Source organism: Schistocerca serialis, chromosome 2 (assembly GCF_023864345.2).
Source record: "Schistocerca serialis cubense isolate TAMUIC-IGC-003099 chromosome 2, iqSchSeri2.2, whole genome shotgun sequence".
Lineage (NCBI taxonomy): Eukaryota > Metazoa > Arthropoda > Insecta > Orthoptera > Acrididae > Schistocerca > Schistocerca serialis.
The window spans coordinates 844375599-844400095 of NC_064639.1; the positions used below are offsets into that span (position 1 = coordinate 844375599).

General features: G+C 42.6%; 1 protein-coding gene across 1 annotated transcript in view; it reads left to right on the forward strand.

The window, feature by feature from the left end:
* Positions 1–24497, forward strand: part of LOC126456455 (uncharacterized) — a 478332-nt gene that overhangs the window by 99875 nt on the left and 353960 nt on the right. The window contains exons 8-9 of the mRNA XM_050092205.1: positions 11637–11655; positions 13263–13272. Of these exons, the coding sequence (XP_049948162.1) occupies positions 11637–11655; positions 13263–13272 (29 nt within the window). The remainder of the gene's footprint in view (positions 1–11636; positions 11656–13262; positions 13273–24497) is intronic.

Genomic DNA, 24497 nt, shown 5'->3' on the forward strand with positions numbered 1-24497 from the left:
AGCTGTACCTGTACACGCCATCCAAGCTCTGTTTGACTCAATGCCCAGGCGTATCAAGGCCGTTATTATGGCCAGAGGTGGTTGTTCTGGGTACTGATTTCTCAGGATCTATGCATCCAAATTGCGAGAAAATGTAATCACGTGCCAGTTCTAGTATAATATATTTGTCCAATGAAAACCGTTTATCATCTGCATTTCTTCTTGGTGTAGCAATTTTAATGGCCAGTAGTGTATATTGTGTTGAACATCATGAATTACGTCGATGAAAACGGTCTATTGACAGACAGTCAACATGGGTTTAGAAAACATCGTTCCTGTGAAGCACAATAGCTCTTTATTCACATGAAGTTTTGAGTGCTATTGACAAGGGATTTCAGATCGGTTCCGTATTTCTGGATTTCCGGAAGGCTTTTGACACTGTACCACACAAGCGGCTCGTAGTGAAATTGCGTGCTTATGGAATATTGTCTCAGTTATGTGACTGGATTTGTAATTTCCTGTCAGAGAGGTCACAGTTCGTAGTAATTGACGGAAGTCATCGAGTAAAACAGAAGTGATTTCTTGCGTTCCACAAGGCCGTATTATAGGCCCTTTGCTGTTCCTTATCTATATAAACGATTTGGGAGACAATCTGAGCAGCTGTCTTAGGTTGTTTGCAGATGACGCTGTCGTTTATCGACTAATAAAGTCATCAGAAGATCAAAACAAATTGCAAAACGATTTAGAAAAGATATCTGAATGGTGCGAAAATTGGCAGTTGATCCTAAATAACGAAAAGTGTGAGGTTACCCACACGAGTGCTAAAAGGAATTCGTGCAACTTAGGTTACATTATAAATCAGTCAAATATAAAGGCTGTAAAGTCAACTAAATACCTAGGAATTACAATTACGAACAACTTAAATTGGAAGGAGCACGCAGAAAAACTTGTGGGGAATGCTAACCAAAGACTGCGTTTTATTGGCAGGACACTTAGAAAATGTAACAGATCTACTCAGGAGACTGCCTACACTACGCTTGTCCGTCCTCTTTTAGAATACTGCTGCGCAGTGTGGGATCCTTACTGACGGAGTACATCGAAAAAGTTCAAAGAAAGGCATCACGTTTTGTATTATCGTCAAATATTGGAGAGATTGTCAAAGAAATGATAGACGATTTGGGTTGGAAATCATTAAAACAAAGGCGTTTTTCGTTGCGACGGAATCTTCTCATGAAATTCCAACCACCAACTTTGTCCCCCGAATGCGAAAGTATTTTGTTGACACCGACCTACGTAGGGAGGGACGAGCACAACGATAAAATAAGGGAAATCAGAGCTCGTACGGAAAGATATAGGTGTTCCTTCTTTCCGCGCATTATACGAGATTAGAATAATAGAGAATTGTGCAGGTGGTTCGATGAACCCTCTGCCAGGCACTTAAATGTGATTTGCAGAGTATCCATGTAGATGTAGATGTAACTAGCAGTCATTCCATGCCTAGTGACGCTGCTATCGCATCGACCGGTTTATATCGATAGTAGGGTTGGGGTTGTTTGGGGGAAGAGACCAAACAGCGAGGTCATCAGTCTCATCGGATCAGGGAAGGAAGTCGGCCGTGCCCTTTCAAAGGGACCATTCCGGCATTTGCCTGGAGAGATTTAGGGAAATCACGGAAAACCTAAATCAGGATGGCCGGACGCGGGATTGAACCGTCGTCCTCCCGAATGCTCGATAGTAGGTCGGTGGTCAGAGTCTTCTGGCTGATCAACGTAACTCCTTCTCTATGGATATAGCAGTAAATGCCGTGAAAGTAAACAGTGCACCCAGCACGTACTCAAGAGAAGATGAGATGCCGCTGTTTCATTGTCAGCAGAAGAGAAGTAACGGCAAAATGGGTCGGTCGGTAGAGCTCAGTGGAACCGTCGAGCATTGCGAAAGGTGTTTGTAAAATAATGCATCAAATCACTCGTGACTTCCAAAGTGTTACCAGTAGTCCAGCTAGGAATCTCTCTGTGTAGGGCGTTACAAAGAATGAGGGACAGTCGTCTTGCACTTCCTGAAAACCTGCACATTTCTGCATTCAGCCCTAAGCGATGACTGAGGTGGTGTGAAGCCACTGGATAATGGATGATTGGAAATCAGTGATTTGGAGCGATAAATTATGCTATACAGCTTGTGCCAGTGCGGTGGAAAGGTTTGTGGTCTCGAATGCCTGGAGACCGTTACCTACCAGCAGATAGTGTTTCGATAGGGGGATGGTATTCGGGGTTAGGGTATCTTCCCCTTTCTGCGCTTAAGGAAGCGCTAAATGTGGAAGTATATGAATACATTTTACAGCATTATGCACTGAGTACAATTAAGGAACAGTTCAGAGACGGTGACTGTTCGTATCAGCATGACAGTGCACCCTATCGTAAAGTACCAACTGTGAGGCAAGGGTTTGTGGGCATTCCTGAAACGGACTGGCCTTTCCAGAATCCCGACCTGAACAAAATGGACACTTTTGGGATCATCTATATTGTCGCCATCGCTCCAGACCCAAGGGTCGGACATCACTGTTATCTCTTGTTTCCGCTCTTGAGGAAGAGTGGACTGCCGTTTGTCCACAGACAATCAGGCACGTCACTGGAATTCTCTTCAGCAGCGTTCTAGCCCTGATAAAAGCGGAGGGAGACGAGCCCCGTATTAACATCCAGTAATATGTGTCCGGGTACTCTCCACCAGATAGTGCACATCACGCAGTATTGAAATTTATTGAAATTTACGTCTTATCCAGAGTCTTAAAGATGATTGAGTGACTTTGTATCTGCAAACTGTTGCGCAGCTTTAACTGAAACATTAGTTTATCAGGCTGCAGCCGCAGAAAATCCGTTCCATTAACTGATATTTCGGGCATGTAGCTTTCAGTCCATCTTCCGTTCATGCGGCCAGACTGTTATCGGCTAACTCGCAAGATGGATTAAAGATATACGGCCGGAACATCAGACAACTAGCTGACAAACCCGGCATTGCCGGGAATTCATTTTGCCAATTCATATTACGAATGAAAACCAAAATTCAACTGTGTTTGTAGTGTAATATCCTTGACAGTTTCTGTAAAACAATTTTGTAAATATCTCTATGGCAACACCTCTTCACAGCAACGTGGTCGTCTGCAGCCCCGACTTCTTGCGTCCATACGTTTCCGTGACCACCGCTGGGAGCAGTCATGTACAGTGGCTGCATTCCTGCCGAGTCTTTCTGCAGTATCGCAGAAGGAACATCCAGTTTATATCGTAGCCCTATTACACGACGTCGTTCAGAGTACAAGTTGCCATCACCCACCTCAAACCACGAGTGGGCTTAAAACCCTTCTACACAGAACGCAACAGTGTCGGACGTAGATGGTTTGCCTAAAGAGCTTGCACACTTAAAGACAGCATTCAGAGACAATGGTTTCTGTACCCGGCAAATTAAAAGAGCATTCTCATCTAAAACCAAAAACCGGGAAGTGGACAAAGTGGAGAATGCGCCAGCAAAGTCCCTAGCTTTTCTTCCCTTCGTTGGAAATATTTACTTCAAAATAGCAAGAATCCTTAGTAATTTTCAGGTTAAAGTGATTTTCGGCCCACTATCTAAAATTTCGGACCTGCTGGGATCAGTGCAGGATAATTTGTTATTGCGCAATGCGGGAATTAGCTCAAATGGCGCTAAGCACTATGGGACTTAACATCTGAGGTCATCAGTCCCCTAGAACTTATAACTACTTAAACCTAACTAACCTAACGGTATCACACACATCCATGCCCGAGGCAGGATTCGAACTTGTGACCGTAGTGGTCGCGCTGTTCCAGACTGAAGCGCCTAGAACCGCTCGGCCAAACCAGCCGGCGAAGCGGGAATTTAGAAAATACCTTGCCAGTGTGGTTTGGACGATAAGGTACAAAAACACGCACAGTGGAAGAACGCTGCACGGCACATAAACGGTGCACTCCCCTTCTGCAACCCAGCAAGTCTGCAATTGCGGAACACCGTATCTCCAATGGACATTCAATGGAGTATGATAAAACATTAATTTTGGCAGCAGCAACAGCGTTTTGAAATTCCATTATAAAAGAATCCGAAATACGCATCATGAAAAATGTAAAGAACTGTGGCAGCGGCTCCCAACTGGATAACGCGTCGAGTCCCGTCACCTCAGAGATTTGCTGCAGACGAAGACGCCAGAATACTGATGACTGCGGCGAGCGGCAACGCCGAAGATAGCTGATATTTGCAGTTCCACCAACGAGGGCGCTGCCGCCGGGCGGCGTGTCCTGTCACTGTGACTGACGCATGCGCGGCAATATTCTCAGCGCTCTATGTAAGGCGGTGCGGAGAACTTCTTCGTCAGTCTTCGATTGCTCACCCGAAGATGACTGGCACTTGTCCAATCGAAATATCTTGGAATGAAGTTTAAGACGACCGGTTGCAATCCCGAAATCTCTTCAAACTGCAACATCCTCGTGCAGCAGAAGAATTTCGCCCGACAGCATTCCTGGACGTTTTGACTTCATGACGCGTCGCTGTTTCTGCAAAGTATATTCATAGCCGAGTACTCTGATGTTTGTTCCATACTCGAGGAATTCCACTAGCACAGCGGCCCTGCAGTCGAAGAAGAAGGTCATTATGACCTTACTTGAACTTGTGTGAATAGCTTTGGACTGTTGGTCTCGGGCTGCCGGAATGCTGTCGAACGGAATCATCCTGTTGCATGATGACTCCCGCTCCTACACTGCCAATCGAACGGAGGCTACGCTTGAGCGATTTGGTGGATCCCTCAGCGGATGACCGCGTTCTGCGAAATAGGAACTGATCGTCTTATGTAAGGCGATTTAAGGGAGAAATACTGTTCACTGATCCCTTAACCTTCTCCGCAAATGACATGTAACAGATCTTTTTTTTTTCTTGGAATGCATTACACGCGAGGCGTCTAGCTGCTTTCACAGCCCTGAGTTAAATGCATAGGGTTCAAATGATTTGACCAACCCGTGGTCTTATAATGAAGGACCCCCTGTGTGAACAGTAGCACGTAGATCGTAGATCCGTCGTCTTGAGGCTGTAAGAAACCGTTAGCGAGCAACTGATGTTACGTAATTAAGTAATTTGTTCGGTTCTTTTTCATGGATGCCATTCGTATTTATTTTAGCAGAATATGAGAAACGTTATTCACTACTTTCAACAAGTCACACTTTATGAACAGATTTACAAACTTTATCTTGCGACACCAGTAACCGATTACATGTTACGAATTCTTAAACTGTTATAGGCTCCTTATCTGCACAAAATCGACATCTAACGAACAGCACCAGCCAACATGCCTGCCCACCATAACTTCCCCTTCGTATTTGATTAGCATTTTACTGAATTCGCATAAAACTGAAATATAACTGTCCGCGTCCTACTGCACCTCTGCGTACCATGATTGTCCCTTCCTTCGTTTAACTTTTGTTTTTACTTACTAATGTAATTCTGATCTTCCAAACGATTAGGTGATAGGCTGATATTTAGAGATACTTATTCCAGAATCTTAAGTAAGTTTAATGTACTGTTCTTAAAATATTAATGAAAAGAAGCATGTTGGAGTGCAGACTACGAATGTATCAGCCAAACACATTGATTCCGGCGGGCTTCCCGCTAAGAAACGTACGATCTGGTACTGGCACCTCACACCACTTATTACGCCATATTCATAATGCTGCAGCCTGTACTGCTCCGAGGAAAGAATCTGGTAGCTACGTATAAGTGCTACTAATCCAGAAATATCACAGTTACGTCTCCCAGCTAGATAAATATCTTAGCACCTGCGGTGATTACCTTTGAAAGGAAACATTCCAATATCCCGTTTTGACGTGTGTTCGGTTTTTATCTGACTGCCCCTCATTTTGCGTGTCAACCTCCACACTGTACCGGTTGGTGTAATCTGTAGCCTCTGTGCAATAATGGTTGCTATAAGGAATATGCTTCTTGTTAGAGAGCACAATAAGGCCTGCTGCTAACGGCACCTACATCGCAGAGCAGAAATGTTCATCTCTAAAGTGAATTAACAAAAAATGGTTCAAATGGCTCTGAGCACTATGGGACTTAACTTCTGTGGTCATCAGTCCCCTAGAACTTAGAACTACTTAAACCTAAGGACATCACACACATCCATGCCCGAGGCAGGAGTCGAACCTGCGACCGTAGCAGTCGCGCGGTTCCGGACTGAGCGCCTTAACCACGAGACCACCGCGGCCGGCGTGAATTAACATTGGAAAGCAAGGTTGCGACTGTCCGACACGAAGAAAAAAGCTAATTTGAAATTCAAATAAGGATCGTTTATTTAACGATATACTTAAAACATTGGCATGTGAAACGCAACTTGCAACAAAAATCAAAACTGTCAATAGTGACATAAAACATTGCTTGAATTATGCGTCAGTCTATGCGACTTGGTTTAGATCAAGTACGACGGACGAAATCTCAGTACTCATAAAATATTACCAGTTAAATTCTAAAAGTGGCCATCATATTCTCAGACTACACAGGGAAGACATTTTTACGCTCTGAAGCTTGGAAAGTGATAGAACTTGTTTCACTAAAAGTATTTGTTCCTGGGCCGCAGGAGGTTAAATTTTGTCCATCAGCGGGTAGTGTTCCTTCGGACAGTCTTTCCTTCCAGCCGGCCGCGGTGCTCTAGCGGCTCTAGGCGCTCAGTCCGGAACCGCGCGACTGCTACGGTCGCAGGTTCGAATCCTGCCTCGGGCATGGATGTGTGTGATGTCCTTAGGTTAGTTAGGTTTAGGTAGTTCTAAGTCCTAGGGGATTGATGACCACAGATGTTAAGTCCCATAAGTGCTCAGAGCCATTTGAACCATTTTTCCTTCCATTTATTTCGCAAATAATATAAAATTTTAATTGAATGTAACATCTTGTACTGTCTTCAATTGAAACCTATATTTGACAATTAATAGACCGTGACGGTTACAAAAATCTGAAACGGTTTTTCAGAAATCGATATCAGTCTCAAAATTTTGTTGACTTATTCAAGTTATTTAATGAAGCGTTATTTTTCGCGGCACAAACTTCAGCATCAGGTTAGAATACCAATGAAAAGAAAACATTTATCAAAAAAACACCTAGATATTTTGTACAGTGTTAGTACGTGCCGCGGCAAAAGAAAAGGGTAACCTAACAGCAAGGAATATTCAATTGGTTTGTTGGTCTGCTGTTCATATAAAAAAATTTGAAACAATCAGTCACTTTGTTCATATGATATTGCTGTCTTCCTGTGGTGCTGTGTTCAGTTACCTCCATTGCTATGATTATTTCGATCTTGCTACTCGTTGTTCAGAAACTTCCGGTGGACACTTAAAACCTGTCATCATAATCAACTCTACTCTGTAGTAGAAATAAGATGATGGTCAAAACAAAACCTGCTTAGACTCAACTGGCAGTCTGTTGATCTAGGTGTTGAATGTCTTATTCATATCTTGTCGCATTTCTGATGTTCATCCACGATATATATTACAATACGAGAGACTGTGATAGTTTGATGCTAATATCGACATTATGAAAATTATTGTAAAGAATTACAAAGCTATTGCTACTGGGGAACAGATTTATAAACGATAGATAAAAACTACAACAGTCTACGACCGCAAATATTACTTTTATTCGGTGTCTGGTTTCAGTCGTAATGATCATCTTCAGATTAATCTATAAATGAATGCGCATATTAATGAATATCAACAGTAAAAGTAGTAGCATGACTCATATTTTTTAAGAGGGAACTTGGAAACATACCTGTGCCCCTGAAGCTAAGAAAAGATACAAGCAAAATATGTAGCCATGACTGGCATCGTCACATGGTATAAAAACACGATGAAGGGGGCTCGAAATTCAGTGTGATCTTCAGTGTGAAATTCTTTTCATAGTTTCATCAGTGAAACTCTGTCTCGAAATCTGGCAAAAAATCCGAGGAGATTCTGGTCGTATGTTAAGGACACTAGTTGCAAGACACAATCAAAACATTCACTGCGCGATAGCAATCGTAATTGTACTGATAACAATGCCACTAAAGCAGAGCTGCTAAACATAGTTTTTCGGAATTCCTTCACCAAAGAAGACGTAAGAAACATTCCAGAATTCGAATCAAGAACAACTGCCAACGTGATTAACTTATAAATAGATATCCTCTGGGTAGCGGAGCAGCTTAAATTGCTTAATATAGGCAAGCCCTCCGGTTCAGATTGTATACCAGTTAGGTTTCTTTCAGAGGCGTAGCTCCATACTAAGCAATCATTTCTTTTCATAGCTTCATCAGCATTTCTCTGTCTCGAAATCTGGCAGAAAATCCAAGGAGATTATTCAGTTGAAAAATTCGTATCTGAAGACTGGAAAGTTGCACAGGTCTCACTAATACTCAAGAAAGGAGTTATGAGTAATCCGCTGAGTTACAGACTCTTATTACTAACATCCATTTGCTATGGGAGACTGAAACGTATACTGTGTACGGACATTATGAGTTATTTCGGAGAAAACCATTGATTGACAAATAGCGAACACGTATTCATAAAACATCGTTCTTGTGAATTTCAAAGAAGGGCAGCTCGTTTTGTATTACAGCGGGGAGAGTTTCACTGATGTGATTCGCGAGTTGGGGTGGTATTCATTAAAACAAAAGCGTTTCTCGTTTCGGCAAGATCTCTACAAGAAATTTTAGTCTCCAAGTTTCTGCTCCGAATGCGAAAATATTTTGTTGACACCCACCTACGCAGGGTGAAATGACTACCATAATAAAATAAGTGAAATCAGAGCTCGCTTGGGAAGATTTAAATATTCGTTTTTGTCGCACACTGTCCCAAAATGGGACGGTATAGAAATAGCTTGCAGGCTGTTCGAGGAACTCTCTGCCAGACACGTAGTTGTGAACTGCAGAGTAATGATGTAGATATAGAGTTAGGATACGCCCCGTAATGTAGGACTGTCGTTAGCAGACTGTGCTTATAGACGCTGTACAAACAGCTTGGACGTTAGGTGTCCTTAAAAATGAGCACTGTTTACAATGGTGCGCTACGAAGTCAGGGATATTATCTTTAACATTCTGTGTGGAACAAAATAGGACAGGTTAAAATTCAATTAAAAGCAAGTTAATGCTTGGTTGGTTGATTTGGGTGGAGGGCACCAAGCAGCTAGGTCATCGGTCCAGTCGGATTAGGAAAGGACGGGAAGGAAGTCGGCCGTGCCCTTTCAAAGGAACAATCCCGGCATTTGCCTGAACCGATTTAGGGAAATCACGGAAAACCTAAGACAGGATGGCCGGACGCGGGCTGAACCGTCGTCCTCCCGAATGCGAGTCCAGTGTGCCAACCATTGCGCTACCTTGCTCGGTCAATCTAGTGCTTAAAAGTGAGTCCCAAGTAATATATTAGTTCAAATCATAAATGCTAGTTCTTAAATGTGGCGTATACAGTACAGAATAAAGTCAACTGATACCAGTAGCTCAAAACCACAGGAACAACGGGCTTGCAGAAACAATGACAAGAAAACATGGGAGGGGTACGTCTAGGGCATAAAAAAATGGACAGAGTCACAGCACCAAGACATGCAAGAGCTACATCGACCTGTCATACAATGAAAAATAGGCGTTGGATGTAATTTCGTTTCGTTCATTCAGACGTTTCGTGTGGTGGCGCTTCTTATTCAAGGTTCAACAGGCGGCCCTGTGGCACAGTGTTTACAGCTTGCATTTTGTAATCTATGTTGGTTACAGTACGCTTGTGTTCAGTCAGATGTTGTCGTAATGCAGTTTTGTTGTGCGTATGTTCCCTACACCTAGTATTGAAATTCCTGCCTTTCCCTCCAGTATAAAATTTTCAACAGTCACCGAAACGTATTTAATAGAAGCCCACACTTGATAATTTATTACGTTTGTCACCCATCTTGTGCCAAAGCCGCAGTGTCAGGGTATTATTTGTTTGAAAACAGCATCTGACCTCTTTTTCTTTTCTTTTCTTTTTTGTTGCTTCTCTAGCTATTGAGAAACATTTCTCAATAAGTCATCAGGACAAATTTCTTGTTACTTTCCGTTTCTTCCTGTGCTCGTGTGTTTCTTTTTTCTTTATTCTATTGTCTGGTCGTATGGCAAAGCTCTCGGTGTACCCTTTTTCGCGGCTATTTACTTCTTTACGTATTGGCTGTCTAATTATAAGCAAATAAGCCTGTAAATCATGGAAGAAGAAATGCTTTTTCTTATTGCACTGGGTGGCAGGACTTGGCATGAATAATGTTATCTATGTACGTGGGTTTTCTATAAATGCTGAGCGTATGTCTGTCGTTAGTTTTAGTGTTCGTTAAGTTTAAATAGTCAATAGAGCTATTTTTCTCTATTTCATTGATGAAATTAATTTTGGGATGAAAGAACAAAAGCGTTTCCCCCAGATATCGATGTGGTTTCCGCTACCTTTTAGCGTCACGAAGTTGTCGTCTACATATTTACATTAGATGACTAGATCTTTACAAACCGGGGATTTATTAAAAACATTGTTTCTAAGTTATCGACAAAATGTCAGGAATGGTGCCAGCTAAGCTATTTCCCATTGAAAGTCTTAATTTTTCGTAATATATTTTATTATTAAAAAGAAACAGTTGTAGGACAACGAGAGTTCAAGAATTTCAACGAGCTCTATGTTTTCGGCTGGGATAATTTTCTTGTGAGACATCCAATACCATTTAGTAATACCGATAGTTACCTCCATATATCCAGGAAAGGGAGCACGTAATTCACCCAGGAACAGCGGCGAATATGATCGTTTCCATTGTTCAGGTGTTACGCTGTGTAGAGGCTTAATGTTCCGTGGCGTATTAACCTCCAGATCTGTGAAGACATAAACTCGCCGGTCGAGGTTATTGCGACACAGTGCTCCTGTCCCATGTGAGTCTTTTCTGCGGTGCATTCGGCATTGACTTTGTTTTTATACCAGACAATGTGCGACAGCACTGAACAGTGAAAATGGAGGACCTCTTAGAACGAGTGTGTATTCGGCAAGTGGACTTGCCTACCCGTTCCCTCGACTTAAATCCCATTGAGCACATGAGGGATGTGTTGGGTAAATGTATTGCAACACATCCACAGGCGCCAACGATCGTCCAGCAGACGGCAATCGCGCTGGTGGAGGAATGGATCACCCTGCCACAAGAGCTTCCTACCAACATTGTAGGCAGCTTACGAGCACGTTGCAGAGCAAGTATTGCCGTCCGTTGTCATCATACCTCTCATTAAGAACTACATTGAAGCACCAAAGAAACTGGTATAGGCATGCGTGTTCAAATACTGATATATGTAAACAGGCAGAATACGGCACTGCGGTCTACAATGTCTAAATAAGACAACAAGTGTCTGGCACAGTTGTTACACCGGTCACTGCTGCTACAATGGCAGTTTATCAAGATTTAAGTGAATTTGAACGTGGTGTTATACTCGGTGCACCAGCGATGGGACACAACATCTCTGCGGTAGAGATGAAGTGGGGATTTTCCCGTACGACCATTTCACGAGTGTTCCTTGAATATCAGGAATCCGGTAAAACAACAAATCTCCGACATCGCTGCGGCTGGAAAAAGATCCTAAAATAGCGCGACCAACGACGATTGAATAGAATCGTTCAACGTGACAGAAGTGCAACCCTTCCGCAAACTGCTGCAGATTTCAGTGCTGGGCCATCAACAAGTGTCAGCGTGTGAACTATTCTACGAAACATCAATATGGGCTTATGGAGCCAAAGGCCCACTCGTGCACCCTTGATGACTGCACGATATAAACCTCTACGCCTCGCCTGGGCCGGTCACCACTGACATTGGACAGTTGATGGCAGGAAACATGTTGGCTAGTCGGACGAGTCTCGTTTCAAATTGTATCGAGCGCATAGACGTGTACAGGTATGGAGACAACCTCATGAATCCATGGACCCCGCATGTCATCAGGGGACTGTTCAAGCTGGTGGAGGCTCTGCAATGTTGTGGGGCGTGTGCAGTTGAAGTGATATACGAGAACCCCTGATATGACTCTGACAGGTGACACGTACGTAAGCATCCTGTCTGATCACCTCATCCACTCATGTCCATTGTGCATCCAGACGTATTTGGCCAATTCCAGCAGGACAATGCGACTGCACACGTCCAGAATTGCTACTGAGTGGCTCCAGGAACACTCTTCTGAGTTTAAACACTTCCGATGACCACCAAACTCCCGAGACATGAACATTATTGAGCATATTTTGGATACCTTGCAACGTGTTGTTCACAAGAGATCTCCACCCCTCGTACTCTTCATGATTTGTCGACAGGCTTGCAGGATTCATGGTGTCAATTTCTTACAGCACTACTTCAGATACTAGTCGAGGCTATTGCCACGTCGTGTTGCGGCATTTATGGGTGCTCCCAGGAACCTTACACGATATGAGGCAGGTGCACACAATTTCTTTGGCTCTTCAGTGTACATCCCACCTTTTGCAGAGTCCAGGGACCATCATAACTCATGGTGGCGTCAGTGTAATTATTGTCTTTGAATAAAAGTGTCATTTCTGTGCGTCTCATTACATATTTCCTTCAGTTCACTTCTGTCTTTCACTGTAGCAGCTCTTTCTATGTGTGGTCCAGGCCTCATCGAGTCATGTTACTTGGCCATGACACTTCACGCAAAATCTAATTTCGTCTTCAAGTTCTGCACAACGTTCTGTATCATGTAAATGAAGTGATGTTTTGTTTTGTTTAACTGCGTAACCAACAACAAACAGTTATAGAACTTTTCGTCTTCAACAATGAAACAGAAATTAATGCTAATGGCACTATCTCCATTTATATTTGACTGCAAATGATATTTCGACGCTAAAATTTCTTGTAATATATCTGACCTTATAAGTAATTTGACACAGTATTTTGGCATATAAAGGCAACCAACCACAATCAGAAACTGGTTTCATGTGACGCAGAGAAACGCTCGTAGCTTAGCGAGAAACCTCGGCAGCTGTATTTATGTCTCAGTCGGGCTAGCTGCGCAGTAGTTGCCACAGAGCACCGAATTCCAACACAGTCTTGTAATCACACGACAGTTCACTCCAAGAAAAAGTTTCATCTTCGCTGTTCCATACGGGTCAATATTCTTTTGTGGCCGCCTCTCATTACAGAACATGAATAGGTTCCAACAATGCCAGTGAGAAACAAAGGCCAAGTTCATCATAGAAGCTTTAGCTGGCTAATCAGCCTGTTGTTCTCGGTACTTACAGCGCTTTCTAAGTAAGTGGAGTTAAAGATGTCCATTCGCTGCAACAGTGTTAGAGAGAACTGGAGAAAAGTTTTCGTATAATCAATATTCCAGAATGCAGAGGTTAAGGGAACTGTGAGAAAGATACATAATTTGAAACACTGATATTAAAGGGTAGCATTTAATCTAAAGTGGTGGTTTTCAGAATTTATGTACAATTATTACGCATTGAAAAATTTCAAGATTTTAAACATGGTTGAAACAGCAACTGTTGAAATTCTTCACGGTAAATGATGACAGCCAAAACAGTTACAGGATAAAGATTTATTAAAATTCTTGACCAAGGTTTCAGTATATATAAATATACCTTCATCAGAAGTAAAATATCTAAAATTACATCCTGCAAAGGAGATTAATAAAACATTTGTGCCAAAGGCGTCGTCAGTAATGGAGAAGATATCTTAACTACTGACGACGCCTTTGGCGCATTCGTTTTATTAATCTCCATTGCAGGATGTAATTTTAGATATTTTACTTCTGATGAAGGTATATTTATATACACCGAAACCTTGGTCAAGAATTTTAATAAATCTTTATCCTGCAACTGTTCTGGCTGTCATCATTTACCATAAAGCATTGAACTATAATTCTTCTAATACTAGTTATAAATAGTTGTTTTTAAATGTATCTACAATTATTTGAGATATTTACAGATAATATTACACTAGATACACCGTTAGTTCAGTAGACCTATAGTGGGAAGATCCTCAAAGATAAGGTAAACGCCAGAAAATAAAAATACACAAAATATTTTTAGAAAAGACATAGATGCTGATTTTCTTTACGCATCGTAGATGACACAGTTCCCAACGATACAAAAAATGTTAAGAATTTTGTACATTTCTTTCATTTACACATTAGTTAAAATTTTTCATAAACATTAAAATGTATGCATACCAATGTACATAAGATAATATATAGACCATTTTAATCAAGTATCCACAAAACAAAAATAATTTTAAGGCTTAGATTACATTAGGTGAGATATATCTTTTATTCCATAGACCCATTACAAAAATGACATAGGTGTATCTCCCTTCCACAGATGCTTTTATTTAAGAAGTGACAAAATTGTCGCCAACATACACATATACAATATAATCAGATGCACGTGATAATTCTTATATATTGTAGCCACACTTCATCAAACAGAAAATCAGTTTATGATACTTCTTTGCATTGAAGATACAAAAATGTGAGACTTAACCTAATTTCCACATTATTCCGAATTCTGAATAATATAAACATCAATCAGTTTTACTATGAAATTAATCAGTAGAGTAAAGCGAAGTGGCAACTAGTAAAACCTTTGGGCTGCTTTTAAACCGAACTTTATAGATATTTCATTTTTTTATGGTTACTCATAAGTTATGTAAAATGTGTGTTCTTGAATAATGAAAATCCTTCTGTACCAAAATGAGGGTCTTACAATGTTTCTGAAGATTATTTGTGTTTCTAGCATTAATTCCATGAACTCAGCTGTTGGTTTTGAAAACAGATGCATTACTTATAATAACTTTCATTAAAAAATATATAATGGTAAGTAGTGATTTTATCCCCAGTTTCTTGAAAAGTTCAATCACAACACTCTTGAATTGAAGCCAAAAGTAATTCATCTTACACGCTTTTGGACTATGAAAATTGTAGCTTGGTTTGATGAGTTACCCAAAAAAATAATCCTGTATGATACTATGGAATGAAAGTAGGCAAAATATGTTAACTTTTTTTTTATTTTTATTTCAGCAATGCCTGACAACAACCATTGTGTAAATGAAGATTTGGTTAGGTGTTTTGACAGTTTTGTGGCCTGCTTCTCCCAAGTGAATTTATTATACAATTATAATTCCCATAATTTGACACAGTCAAGCTCTTCTGTCTGCTCATGGTGACGTCTTAGACATATACTGACAGGCAAGCTCTTACTAGTTTTGAAATTCATAGAGTGCGTCTTTCCAAAGTTTAGTGACAAAGAATAGGCTAGTAAACATTCATTAATGGCCATGAAAGTTTTTATTAAACAATATTTCCATAATTATACCTCATTTGCTATTTATTGCAATATTATTACCATCTGCAAACAAAAGAAACGCGGCATCTGGTAATGTTACTGATGACGCCATTCATATACACAAGAAAAAGTAAGGCCCCTAAGATGGAATCTTTTGGAACACCATATACAATTAGTTTCCAGTTGCATGATGAGTGATGGCTTAGTGTAGGAATCTCTCTTATTGATGTCCTTTGTTTTCTGTCTGACTGATATGGTTTGAATCATTTTGCAGCTTTTTAAGCTGCACCATGATATTCTAATTTACTTGAAAGGATAGTTTGACTGCATGTAGTAAGTTTTCCAAAGATTAATTACAGTGAACTGTCCATAAACCAGTTATCAATGTCAATGAAAGTTTCATTAATATGTTTTTCTTACTTACGTTTCATTTGCTATTTATCACAATGTTTGTAAAGCATGCAAACCAAACTAAATTTAGTACCTGGTAATGTTGCCATTGAAAGGTCATTAACCTACACAATAAGGTTCGGGCCTAATATGAAAGCCTCTGTTGCATCACATTAATTGCTTCTGATTCGGAAGAAATTTGAATGGATGAAAACGTAGTCATATATAAAGTAGACAACATCAAATAAAGTGATTGCCGTTTTGTATAAGACGATGACAACTTCAGATCATCTCAAAACTTGTTGCTACAAGAGCGTGTCACTATTGATTCAAAAGTCACAGCACAGTAAAAGAGCAAACAACTGAGGACAGCCATAGCGACACTGCTACTACTTCTTTGCGGATAACTGTTGTACGCCCAGCTGAAGTCATAAGTCATAAACTATGGATACTGCTGCTGTCGTATCGTACACACTGATGTTTCAGCCCGGGGGGGGGGGGGGGGGGGGGGGATCAAAGGTGGCGTGTAATGTAATATTCCGATTTCATTAACACAGGTTTTCGATAGTGTTTCTAACCTTTCGTATAGTGTTACGATGTTAGTGCGAAGTGCTTAGAACAGGGAAGCAAGGCTACGGTACATGATAGCCAATGTCGGTTGTATATTAGGACTTGCATGACCCTGTGCTGTTAATGTAGCCAAATGTTCTATTGATGAAATAGATTCATGCTTTAAAATTAAATATACAGATAGAGTCAGGAGGAAAGATACGTGTTTTGACAGGTGATTCTGAACAAAAAACTTTATGTGGACGTATGCCCTATTCCGAATGGTTTCCGAGATAGAACACTTTTAATGTACATTTATATTTATTTTCTGTACTGTTCATTGTCATTGTTTACAACGTGCCACAGTAGTAAAGAGGAATTTGAGACGAACATTGGGATACAGGACGCTTGTGGGCCATCAAGTCGGAAAACTACGTCAAACTGGCCTAAAAAAAGTACTTAAGCTACAGCGCACGCGCGTCGCGCCATGTTTCCAATATTCTCGCGATCTCTTCGCGCGAACTGTTAGTCCTAGACAAAAAAATAAATTAGACCTTTTTTGTTGCAAATTTAATTCACTTAAATTGTGCACTGAGACACGTTTTCGTGGGAGTGTGCAGTTTTGATTTATTAAAGAAAAATTTACAAAAGTGATATTAAATGTGTTCTATCTCGGAAACCATTCGCAATAGGGCATATGTCCATATGAAGTTTTTTGTTCAGTATCATTAATACTATTCAAACCATATACCTTTCCTCCCGACTCACCCTGTGTTAATGGAAGTTCGGCTATAAAGAACTGATCATTAATTATGATTACAGCTAGCAACAAGAATTGTCTTGAAACTCAGTTTTCAGTATTAGATGGCACAAAAAAAAAACTGCACTTGGAGTTTATTAAAAGTCTGTGACAAATTTGCTTAGTGTTGTGGAAACACAAACGAGTATAAAATTAAATATGTAATGAAGCGTTGTACAACGTTAATATTGAAAATGGTAATTACATCGACAAATATAGCACATTTCGCAAAACGAAAGCTGGAGATTTTGCTTATTTTTAGAAAACCTGTCATTTGCTATGGCTTCTAAATTCACGTCTTAAATCTTGTCTATTCGAGGATACTAAATAAACGTCAGAAGAATTAATTTCGCGAATAATTAAGTCACAAATACCGAAGGTGGGTTGTGGTTCTCCATGGGACATATTCGATTATATAAATATGTCGTACATCCGATAGCAAACTACGGAATAGAAATGCACATAAAACTGAGATTATCCATTTTTGTGATGGGTTGGTTGATGCAGCAGCTGGATGACTGTTAATCTCTCAACAGTGAAATGCTTCGCCAAGATAGCTGTTTAACCAGTTCCGTATTGCAACTAGGCAGGTCTGAACGAGAAACAGTGGTACAAGGATCAGGTCAATTTTTGACTGCTAGAATTACAAAAAAATTGAGGTAAACTGATGTTTGTGGGTGTGAGTTGTCGATGGGGAGGGGGGGGGGGGTGGGGGGAGGGAGCACCCTTCCATGCGGGCCCCACCACGGTCCCTCTTTATGGGTGTTCCCGAGCAGTCAGTTTTTATTCTCTAGTATTTTGCTTTGGAGACGGCTACTGTTGAACTGGAAGATAAGCCTGTAACTGTCAACGCGTGACTATGATGGCGCAGCAAGCGTTGCTGACAAGAGTACTTGTGCTCTTAACCATGTGTGGTTACAGTAAAGTGGTTCAAAACGTAAAGCAACAAGTCCTCTGGGAGAAAAGTCTTATTCGGGAAATCAACGAGGCACTAGTAGGCTACATGCTAATTTTCCAGGTAATCGTCATGCTTGCTTACGCATTTCTTCCGTCGGTAAACCAGCCTGTCGCACTCGACATAAGGGAAATGAAGGTCCAGGTCCAGGAACCGCTTAGCAAGAGCCTCCTAGTTGTCAGCATCGGTTCTGATGCGGCGACAGACCAGGTGCTTAGATCCAGGCTGAATGAAACGTGATCCAACACGGTCCATCGGAACCGCCGGACCAAATCACACGTGATCAGTGTCGTGTACAACACGATACTCTTCGAAAACAATCGCTGTCATTTCGTACGAATAACCTTTATAAATAATTTCAGCATGGAAAATTAAGTGGTGGCATGCACGGTCTGTCCATGGGTGCGAAAATACTGGTATTAATGATTTACACCCTTCAGGAGCTACAGGTTGAGCGCACGTTTCCTCCCGTGTGGCGCTACGTGTATAAATGTAACACACTCCGCGTTATGTGCTGGAGAGAGAACCAATTCAAGTGGCTCTAAGCACTATGGGACTTAACATCTGAAGTCATCAATCCCTTAAGACTTAGAACTACTTAAACCTAACTAACCTAAGGACATCACACACATCCATGCCCGAGGCAGGATTCGAACCTGTGACCATAGCAGCAGCGCGGTTCCGGACTGAAGCAGACAACCAATTCGTTAGGTCTTCATCTTGTCTGATAGCTGTCGCAGTACCCAGCGAGAACACGTCCAGTGCGTTGTGTCCGATATTCATTACACTGTCAATGGAGTTAGTTCGTTTGCAGTGTGCCTCTCATGAATGCGACGACGGGTTTGACTCACACCTTCTGCACTATAACTGTATGCCTGCCTGCCCTGACCTTGATCATCTTCCACATCCGTCCTGTTTTTTATCAAATTCTCATCACCAAAACCATCTACTTCCGTGACGGCACACTGGCTCCGTAAACTTCCGGTAACTGGTGATCCAATGTATCCGGAGATGTTTTCTTTAATCCCAAAAATGTTACTACACTTCGCAATTCAGTCGCGTGCAGTATACTATCTAATGAAACATATCCGGAAGCCCATACGGTAGACATTAATATGGAGTGTGTACACCTTCCATCTTTATACTGGCTTGAACTGTGCGAGGGACATTTTCAGTGAGGTGCTGGATGTCTGTAAGGAAATCGTAGCCCATTATACCTCAAGAGCCGAAACCAGAAAATGTCGTCATATTGGACGCTGAGGTCTGTAACGAAGTCAACGTTCTAACTCATTCCTAAGCTGTTCCATAGGGTTCATATCGGAACTCTGCACAGGGCGCTCTACACTGATCAGCCAGAACATTATGACCACCTTCCTAATAGACGATATGTCCACCTAGGGCACGGATAACTCCGGCAACAAATCATGGTATGGGAGCAATGAGGCCTTGGTAGGTCGCTGGAGGGAGTTGGCACCATATCTGGACACACAAGTCACCTAATTCCCTACATTCCTGGGACGGGGGCGATGAGATCTAACGCCGCGTTCAATCACATCCCACATGTGCACGATCGGGTTCAGATCTGGCAAGTTGGGGAGGCATCATATCAATTGAAACTCGCCACTGTGTGCCTTGAACTGCTCCATCACACTCCTGGCCTTGTGACACGGCGCATTATCTTCTCGAAAAATGCCACTGATGTCGAGAAACATGATCGTCATGAAGGGGTGTACGTAGTCTGCAACCAGTGTACGATACTCCTTGACCGCCACATTTCGCCGCCTGTCATTTTTTACCAGACTGCCGAGCTCACGGCGTCTGAGGTCTGTAAGAAGAGGTGGCCGCCCAACCCCACGACGTCTGGACGTGGTTTCACCTACGTTTCGCCACGAGCTGAAGACTCTCACCACAGCACTCCTCGAACAGCCAACAAGTCGTGCAGTTTCCTAAATGCTCGTGCCGAGCCTCTGGCCCGTCGTAAAGTGCCTTCGGTCGGATTCACATAGATCGCACGCCTTCTCCATTCTCCATATGGACAGCACGCTCAGTGATACTACATACAATGTGGGTGTGTATGACTAGCACTCATTTCTCCCCAGGTGACGCTGCTGTCTCCTGAGCAGGTTTATATTGATAGTAGGTCGGTGGTCACAATTTTCTGGCTGATCAGTGTATTTCAAGAATGTTATTGATCTCAAACCATTGCCCCAAATATGCTGCTTTCTGACAGGATACGTCGTCATGTTGATACAGTCATCGTCTCCAAACCGTTCTTTCACTATAAGCAATACACAGTGCTGTAAAATGTGCTCGTACCATTTTTCATTTAACGTTTGTTTCAACTGCAATAAGGAGAATACCCCCTAACCATGAAAAATACCCCCATACCGTAACACCACCTTCTCCTTACTGTTGGCGCTTACAGATGACGGCAGGTAACTCTCTCCGGACATTCGCCAAACCCAGTCCCTGCCATCGGACTGCTACACGCTATAGCATGTTTCATTACTATAAATCACTTTGCAGTCATACACGGTTCAGTGGCATTGCTCTATACACTACCCCAAGCAATGCTTAGCTTCGACTAGAGAAATGTTTGACTTGACTATTACAGCCCATTCTTTTCAACTCCATACCCACAGTCAATGTGCTAGCTGGTCGGCTGGTAGCACTTTAGAACGCAAGAGTGATTTCTTCCACTGATATCATACTATGTTTTTAAAACCACCCTCAAACGTTGTACGGTCCCTGTCCATCAGTGCGTGAAGACTGCGTGGTCTTGGTTTAGCTGTGGTCGTTCCTTCGTGTGTCCACTCCACACTGATATCATCAACGTTCAACTTGGGCATCAGCAGAATGGACAAAATGCCAACGCTGGATTTTTTACCTAAGTACCATTTAATGAGTAGTTCACGTTCGAAATCACTGAGCTCTCTTTACCGAGCCATTCTATTGTTACTGCTTTTCTACTGACAGCACAATGCTTTCCGCCTCCTATTGTTGTGGCTCTCACTGCCTGTCCTGACATCTGCACTGAAGAGCCAAAGAAACTTTTACACCTGTCTAACGTCGTGTAGGGCTCCCTCGAGCACGCAGAAGTGCCGCAACGGGACGTGGCATGGACTCGGCTAATGCCTAAAGTAGTGCTGGAGGGAACTGACACCATGAATCCTGCAGGCTGTCCATAAATCCGTAAGAATACGATGGGGTAGAGATCTCTTCTGAGCAGCACGTTGCAAGGCATCAGAAACATGCTCAAAAGTATTCCTGTGTGGGGAGTTTGATGGGCAGCAGAAGTGTTTAAACTCAGAAGAGTGTTACTTAAGCCACTCGGTAGCAATTCTGGTCGTGTGGGTGTCGCATTGTCCTGCTGGAATAGCCCAAGTCCGTCGCAATGCACAGTCGACATGAATGGATGCAGGTGATAAGACACGATGGTTATGTATCTGTCACCTGTCAGAATCGTATCTAGACATATCAGGGGTCCCATTTCACTCCAACTACACACTTCTCACACCATTACAGAGCATCCACCAGCTTGAACAGTCCCTTGCTGACATGAAGAGTCCATGGATTCATGATGTTGTCTCCATACCCGTACACGTCCATCCGGCCTACACAGTTTGAAACGAGACCCGTCCGACCAGGCAACATGTTTCCAGTCATCAACAGTCCAATGTCAGTGTTGAGGTGCCCAGGTGAGGTGTAAATCTTTGTGTCGTGAAGTCATCGAGGGTACACGAGTAGGCCTTTGGCTCCGAAAGCTCGTATCGATGCTGTTTGGCTCAAATGGCTCTGAGCACTATGCGACTTAACTTCTTAGGTAATCAGTCGCCTAGAACTTAGAACTAATTAAACCTAACTAACCTAAGGACATCACACACATCCATGCCCGAGGCAGGATTCGAACCTGCGACCGTAGCGGTCGCTCGGTTCCAGACTGTAGCGCCTAGAACCGCACGGCCACTCCGGCCGGCTCGAAGCTGTTTCGTTGAATGGTTTGCACGCTGACCCTTGTTGATGGCCGACTGCAGCAGTCTGCGGAAGGGTTGCACTTATGCTTAACGATTCTCTTCAGTCGTCGTTGGTCCCGTTCTTAATAGGATGTTTTTTCCGGCAGCAGCGATGTCGGAGATTTGATGTTTTACCGGATTCATGATATTCACGGTACGCTGGTGAAATGGTCGTACGGGAAAATCCCCACTTCATCGCTACCTCGGAGATGCTGTGTCCCATCTCTCGTGCGCCGACTATAACACCACGTTCAAACTCATTTTAATCTTGATGACCTGCCATCGTAGTAGCAGTGATCGATGTAACAACTGCGCTAAACCTTTGTTGTCTTATATAGGCGTTACCGACCGCAGCGTCGTATTCTGGCTTTTTACGTATTTCTGGATTTGAATGCGCATGCCTATACCAGTTTCTTTGGCTCGTCTGTGTAGGTATCACTTTCGCATCGCATAGGGTGTCGGGGTACTTATGATCAGATAGTGTACATCCGTCTTTTCAGCCAAAAGCCATGAACTGTGTTCTGTGGCAGAGGATCTCTATTTGGAAATTAACAGGAGGATTTTACCATTTACCTGACAATCAAAGGCACTTTCTGGCAGATTAAAACTAGGTATTGTAGCGAGACTAGCGAGCAAATGGTCTACTGATGAGGTGTCCAGATATGACACACGATCCCTCCTATTCCTCCCCACCGTACCTCCCGTTCGCAGCTTTACTCACCCTTACTTTCCCTACTTCAAAGAAGTTATGCTGCGTACCTTGCGGGACAAACACTCGTGCAAGAAAGGATACCACGAAGAATTGGCTCAGTCACAGCGAAGGGAATCGTTCCGGAATGAATGATCCACTCTACAGCGAAGTATGCGCTGATTTGAAACGTTAAAACATTGAAACATATGATTTGACGGAAGTAAAGATATGAGGGCGGATTGCAAACTCTTCCCGGATAGCTATGTCAGTAGAGCATTTTTCCGCGATAGGCAAAGGTTTCGAGTTCGAGTCAACGTGCGGCACACTGTTTTAATCTGCTAGAGAGTTTCAGATCTTCTCACACCCTGCTGCGAAGTGAAAGTTTTTTCTGGAAACTTTGTCCGAAACAAACAAGAAATACGAGAGACGTTCAGTAAGTAATGCAACACGTTTTTCCCGACCAATTTTTGTTGAAAAAAAATGAGGAATTTGTTATGAGACAAAGTGGATTTTCCAGCTTCAGCACCTGTAGTTTCATGAAGTTCCGATAGATAACGGCGCTATATGTCCTCTCCAAAATGGCGTCTGTAACGAAGGTGCGTTCCTAGCAGGGAGCCGCCATTGAGTTTCCTTTGGCGGAAAAGTAGAGCGTCGCATATAAACATAGGAGCTCGCAGGATGTGTACGGAGATCGGGCAGTGAACAAAGGAACGGTGGGTCGTTGGGCGAGGCGTCTGTCACCATTGCAAACCTCTCCGATCTTGCGCATGCCGGCCTTCCGTACACATCACTGACACTTGCAATTTTGGACACTCTCATTCGATGTGACACATACAGTCATCTAAAAGTTGGCGTACCTGAAAGGTGTGTGGCAGCTGGGTTCATCGCTGCCTAATAGAAGACCATAATGAGCAACGAAGGGCCATCTGTAAGGGATTACTTGTGAGTTACGAGCCTGATTGTTCAAATGTTCAAATGTGTGTGAAATCCTATGGGACTTAACTGCTACGGTTATCAGTCCCTAAGCTTACACACTACTTAACCTAAATTATCTTAAGGACAAACACACACACCCATGCCCGAGGGAGGACTCGAACCTCAGCCTGATTGTGAACAACTCTCAAGTGTATTGTGCTATCCTCATAAAGCTGAGCTGACCGCTGAGGCCGAGCGGTTCTAGGCGCTTCATTCCGGAGCCGCGCTGCTGCTACGGTCGCAGGTTCGAATCCTGCCTCGGGCACCGATGTGTGTGATGTCCTTAGGTTAGTTAGGTTTAAGTAGTTCTAAGTATAGGGGACTGATGACCTCAGATGTTAAGTCCCATTAGCAGTCAAAGCCATTTGAACCATAAAGCCGAAAAAAATACTGCAGCGTGTTCGTGGCCACAAAACGAACTTCTCCTTCTCCCTGACAACGCTAGGCCTCACACAACTCTGCACTCCAGGAAAGACCTCGCAAAACTTCATTTGATTGTTCTTCCTCATCCAACCTTCAGCCACGATCTCGAACCCTGCGACTTACATCTGTTAAACCGAATGATGGATACACTCCATGGGAAATAGTACATAATGGAGAGGTTATTCATCCAGTAAGACGTTGACTCCAACATCGAGCAGTAGAATGGTACCATTCATAAATACAGGCCTTCCCAGTAAGATGGCGTGAGTTCGTCGCATTGAACACAAATTATGTTAAAAAAATAGGGTTTGCTAGCCGAAAGGATGGAGAATGTATGGTGCATTGGAATAAGGAATAAAATTAACCTGCTTTCAGATTAAAAACTTACAGAACG